At 39.5% G+C, this 6,099-nt stretch overlaps 1 protein-coding gene across 1 annotated transcript; it reads left to right on the forward strand.

Moving 5' to 3' along the window:
* Positions 1–4,422: 4,422 nt before the first annotated feature.
* LOC133072783 (small ribosomal subunit protein uS12) lies at positions 4,423–4,938 on the forward strand. The gene has a single exon (XM_061166327.1). The coding sequence runs from the start codon at positions 4,446–4,448 to the stop codon at positions 4,875–4,877; it is 432 nt and encodes a 143-aa protein (XP_061022310.1). The 5' UTR covers positions 4,423–4,445; the 3' UTR covers positions 4,878–4,938.
* The last annotated feature ends 1,161 nt before the right edge of the window (positions 4,939–6,099 follow it).

Below are 6,099 nucleotides of genomic sequence, written 5' to 3' on the forward strand. Positions count from 1 at the left end.
TGTACTCATTTCACGTGCTAGCAAGGTTATTCTCAACATCCTTCAAGCTAGGCTTCAGCAGCACGTGAGCTGAGAACTTCCGCATGTACAAACTGGGTTTCAAAGTGTCAGAGGAACAGATATCAAATTGCCAACATTCACTGGATCATGGAGAAAGCAAGGGAGTTCCAGAAAAGCTTTTATTTCTGCTTCATTGACTCTGCTTCATTGACTGTGTGGATCACAACAAACTGTGGAAAATTCTTCAAGAGATGGGAGCACCAAACCACCTTACCTGTCTCCTGAGAGACCTGTATGTGGGTCAAGAAGCAACAGAACTGGACATGGAACAATTCACTGGTTCGAAATTGGGAAAGAAGTGCTATAAGGCTGTTTCTTGTTTCCCTATTTATTTAACTTACATGCAGAGTATGTCATGTAAAATGCTAGACTGGATGAATCACAGGCTGGAATCAAGATTGCAGAGAGAAATATCAACAACCTCAGATATGCAGAAGATACCACTCTAATGACAGAAAGTGAAGAGGAACTAAAGAGCCTCTTGATGAGAGTGAGAGAGGAGAGTGAAAAAAAAAATAGCTTGGAATTCAGCATTAAAAAAACTATGGTCATGGCATCTGGTCCCATCACTTCATGGCAAAAAGAAGGGTAAAAAGTGGAAGCAGTGACAGACTTTGCTTTGTGGGGCTCCAAAATCATTGCAGATGGTGACTGCAGCCACAAAATTAAAAGACACTTGCTCCTTGGAAGGAAAGTCGTGACAAACCTAGACAGCTTATTAAAAAGCAGAGACATCACTTTGCTGACAAAGGTTCATATAGTTAAAGCTATGATTTTTCCCATAGTCGTGTATGAATATGAGAGTTGAACCATAAAGAAGGCTGAGCATTGAAGAATTGATGTCTTTGAATTGTAGTGCTGGAGAAGACTCTTGAGAGTCCCTTGGACTGTAAGGAGATCAAACCAGTCAACCCTAAAGGAAATCAATCCTAAATATTCATTGGAAGTACTGATGCTGAAGCTGAAATTCTAAGACTTTGGCCACCTGATGCAAAGAGTGGATTGTTGTAAAAAACCTTGATGCTGGGAAATATTGAAGGCAAAAAGAGAAGGGGGAGAAGAGGATGAGATGGTTAGATGGCATCACTGACTCAATGGACATGAATTTGAGCAAACTCTGGGAGATAGTGGAGGACAGAGGAACATGGCATGCTGCAGTCCGTGGGGTCACAAAGAGTTGCATGTGACTTAGCAACTGACTGAACAAGAACAGCAGATTTCCTCTATTTTTTTTTTTTTTTTATGACTTAGTAGCTCATTTCTTTTTTGCACTGAATAACGTTCCACTGTGTAGATATACCACAGTTTATTTATCCATTCATCTACTACAGGACATCTTGGTTTCTTCCAATATTTTGCAATTCTGGATAAACCTGCTGTAAATATCCATGTGCTACATTTTGTGTGCACATAAGTTTTCAACTGCTTTGGGTAAATAACGAAGGATGCAATTACTGGGTCATTTGGTTGAAAGTGAAAGTGTTAGTCACTCAGTTGTGTCCGACTCTTTGTGACCCCATGAACTGTAGCCTACCAGGCTCCTCTGTCCATGGGATTTTACAGGCAAGAGTACTGGAGTGGGTTGCCATTTCCTCCTCCAGGGTATCTTCCTGACCCAGGAATAGAACCCAGGTCTCCTGCATTGCAGGCAGACGCTTTACCATCTGAGCCACCAGGGAAGTCCATTTGGTTAGAGTATGTTTAATTTTTGCCATCTCCTTTTTATACCCACTTTCATTCTCTCCATCCTCTAAAGCTCAGCTTATGGTCTTTAGGAAGACTTTCAGATCATTTCTGTTCACAGAATTTATTCCTGCCTTTAAAACTATTTTGAAGAGGTAGTATGGTCTAGGGCAGTGGTTCTGAAACTAAAGCAGGCATCAAAGTCCTGGTGAGGAGAGCTTGTTAAAATGTGGACTTTTTTGTCCGTTTCTCAGAGTTTCTGATTCTGTCGGTCTGGGTAGGACCCAAGAATTTCTAAGAAGTTCCCAGGTGGTGCTGATGTGCTAATCTGAGGACCACACTTTCAGAACCATTGCTATAGACTATCCTGGGAGCCAGACAGGTCTGATTTTGTATCCCAGTTCTACTTCCATGCTATGTGACAATGAACTGGTTATTTCACTAGTTATTTTACTTCTCTAAGCCTCAGTTTCCTCACCTGTACAAAGAAAATAATAATACTAACTACCTCACAGATTATTAGGATTTAACAAAATGACATATATATGTTAAATATAGGGTATTTTTGGTATTATTTTTGTTGCTTGGTAAATACTAAAATATACCAGCTATTATTTTGTTGTTGGAAAATAAAAGATTAGAAAGTACAGATTTGTTGACATTCATAGGCTAAACCCAAGAGAATAGCCAACACTTCCAAAACTGGCATGGAAGCAAACTATGTGGAGTAGTGGAGCAATTGTTTATGACACAATGGCTATACCAACCCTTTTCCGTGTACATAGTACTTCATCCTTAGCAAGAGGACTGAAGTTTGTTGATTTGTTACCATTTGATACAGGGTATCCCTATTGGGCAGAGTTTTATTCTAAGCTTCTCAAAGGATTAGCTCTCCCTAATGTTCAGGTAACCATATCTGCTTTTAGCATAGAAAAGAATCCAGTCTTCTGTGGTCAAAATGGCAGTCTTGGTTGTATTCAATGTACATAGTGTAAGTCACAACAGAGATAGCAAGAGCGCAGTGGGAATGATAAACAGGATCTTGGCATGGACCACCCTGACAGGTATTTTCACCCAGATTTCTTGTCTGAGCTTGGCTGAGTGGCTTTGCTTTAAAGTCTATCTCTAGGTTGAAGGGGCAGTGGCTATAGAGAAAAAGTTATAGAGAGAGCTCTTTTCATGGCTGTGGGAAAGGTGCAAGAGAACAAGCAGGAATATGCAAGGCTTATTGAGACCTAGGCTTGAAACTAGCACTCTGTCACTTCTGCCCCCTTCTTTAGGCCAAAGCAAGTTACATGTGGTGCGGAAAGGTAGTTGGCTCTACAATGTCACTGATGCCATCAATTTATGCTCCAAATTAACAAAACAGATGAAGGCTCTACATGAAAGAAACTATCACATTGTCAGTATAAAATCAAGGTCTGAACAAACTGAAAAGCATAGTATATTCTTAGATAAGAAGATGTAATTGTAAAGAGCTAATTATTCCCAAATCAATTTATAAATATCATACAATTCCAATTAGAATACCAACTTGGATTTCTTTTGTGGAACTGGACACAATAACATGAAAGTTCAGTTGCAAGAAAAAAAGCTTAAAAATGTCAAGAAATATATCTAAAAGAATAGTAAGGGGGACTTCCTAGATATTAGAACATAGCATAAAGCCATTACAACCCAAGTAATATGAAACTGGCAGAGGAGTAGACAAATTGTTCATTCAGACATATAGGAAACATCAAAATTTAACACATGAATAGCATATTTTAATTCATGGAGAAACAATTTATTTAACAATTGGTGCTGGTACGACTTGTTGTTCATCTATAAGAAAATAAAATTGGATTCCTATGTTTCACATATATGAAAGTAAATTTCAGTTCAAAGACTTAATTATAAAAATTAAAATGTTAAGAATTTTAGAAAAAAATCTAAGAGACAAGGCATACAGTCTATGGGGAAAAAAGACCTTAATGGTGATGATAATAAAGTAATAATAAGCCTAGCATCTAATTTTAAAACTTTTACAATAAGTTTTTTCTAGCATCAATTTAAAAATTGATATATCTGAGCACAAAATACTAAAATTTTTATGCAAAATAAAGTATAAGCAATGCTTGTAGACAGTCATTAAGTTTGGAACAAATATTTGCAAAGCAGATGATGGATTTAGCAAGGGTTAATAACTATAATACACAGAGAGCTCTTACAATTTGACAAAGAAGACAAACAACTCAACAGAAAAACAAACATAGGATATGATTATGCAATTCACAAGAGCAAATCCAAACAACCAATAAATATATTACAAGATGCTCTAATGTGCTAGTAGTCATAAAAATGTAAACTAAATTAACATTAACGTACCACTTTATACCTCTCAGACTAGAAAATGCTGACCGAAAAAAAAAGAAAAGATATAAAAAGCAATAATAGCTATTGAAAGCAGTGATGCAGAAGCCAAGGGTATACTCATTATGCTAGTAGAAGTGAATTTTCAGAGTCCAGCTGTTTGGTACTCAATATCACATTTTTCTTTCCACTTATATAACCCTCTTTATAGTTATATAAAGTCTTCTTTAAAAGTCTATGGTCTCTCAGTGATGTTCATTCCTTTCTATCTGGTCTCCTTGTGTTTCCCCTGTGTCAAATGATGTAAAAACTTAAATACAGCTTTCGCTCAGGCCCGTGGTGCCGGCAGGATGGGCAAGTGTCGCGGTCTTCGTACTGCCAGGAAGCTCCGTAGCCACCGACGAGACCAGAAGTGGCATGATAAACAGTACAAGAAGGCCCATTTGGGCACAGCCCTGAAGGCCAACCCTTTTGGCGGCGCCTCTCACGCCAAGGGAATTGTGCTGGAAAAAGTAGGAGTTGAAGCCAAACAGCCAAATTCTGCCATCAGGAAGTGTGTCAGGGTTCAGCTAATCAAGAATGGCAAAAAAATCACTGCTTTTGTACCCAATGATGGTTGCTTGAATTTTATTGAGGAAAATGATGAAGTTCTGGTTGCTGGATTTGGTCGCAAAGGTCATGCTGTTGGTGACATTCCTGGAGTCCGCTTTAAGGTTGTCAAAGTAGCCAATGTCTCTCTTTTGGCTTTATACAAAGGCAAGAAGGAAAGACCAAGATCATAAATTTTGATGATGAAAGCACGATAGTAATAAATTTTCATATACCAAAAAAAAAAAAAAAAAACTTAAATACAAGTTATTGGTTTTCAACACAAACATATGCAGTAACTAAACTTTAGCAGGAAAAATTGCAAAAGAAATTTCCATTTGGACAGGGACAGTAAAAATATCTGGCTGTCATTGGTGCACAGCATGCATTCAGACTCTGGTGGGTGGGAGCGGCAAGGACTCTGTGGTGTCATGAAAGTTCTGTCAATCTAGTGGACAATGTTTCTGTTTTCTGGGAAATTCCTCTGTCCTCCCATTCATGCCTCTGGTTCTTCCTGAGGTGGGAGTAGGGGGTCCTCCTTGTCTATCATATTTTATGAAGAGGAGTGAAGTCAGCTGCCTAGTTTTAACATCTCACTTTTAGTTGCTATGTGTTTGGGGCCCTGACGTTGGCCTTAGGGACTGATTCATGGAAGTATCAATTTGATATGGGGATAGAGCTCGGGAAGGGGTATAACATGGATGGGGAGTAGGGAGAGAACCCAGAAGAGCAGGTCTCCTTTATCTGCTGGCTCCTTTTTCTGTCTCATCTCTCAGAAGAAGTAACCTCCTCCATACTCTTGAATTGTGTTTCTCTGGCCCCTCCACTGGGAGAGCCCAGAGTTCATGTAGCTCTTCTGAGGGAGATTGTGGGAAGAGTCAGAGTCTCAAGGAGCACCTCCAGGACTTCAGTGGCTCCATTACGGTGGGCACAGCCGCAGCCTTGTCAGTGCCTGACCTTTACTTCCTGGGAGGCTGAGTCAGACGCTGGTGTCTGGAGATATCACCAACAGTGTGGATGAGTCTGGATGCAAATGAATCACTCTCCCATGTTGGGGAGGCTCAGGGGGCTGGAGCAAATCATTACCATCAACTGTCACTCATTGAGAGGGGCAGGTCCCACACTATTCCCACCCATCTCATGCATATGCAAATTCTCTAAAGTGGCCAAAAAAGTGTCTGTAATTGCAGGGCACATAAAACTTAACATTTGCACACAGGACTTTTATTGTTTGTGCAGAACAGTACAAATCACTGCAGACCGTGGCTGCAGCCATGAAATGAAAAGATGCTTGCTCCTTGGAAGGAAAGCTGTGACAAACCTGGACAGTATATTAAAAAGCAGACGTTACTTTGTCAACAAAGGTCCTTATAGTCAAATCTATGAATTTTCCAGTAGTCATGTACAGATGTGAGA

The sequence above is a fragment of the Dama dama genome, chromosome 18 (assembly GCF_033118175.1).
Source record: "Dama dama isolate Ldn47 chromosome 18, ASM3311817v1, whole genome shotgun sequence".
In the NCBI taxonomy this organism is placed as follows: Eukaryota; Metazoa; Chordata; class Mammalia; order Artiodactyla; family Cervidae; genus Dama; species Dama dama.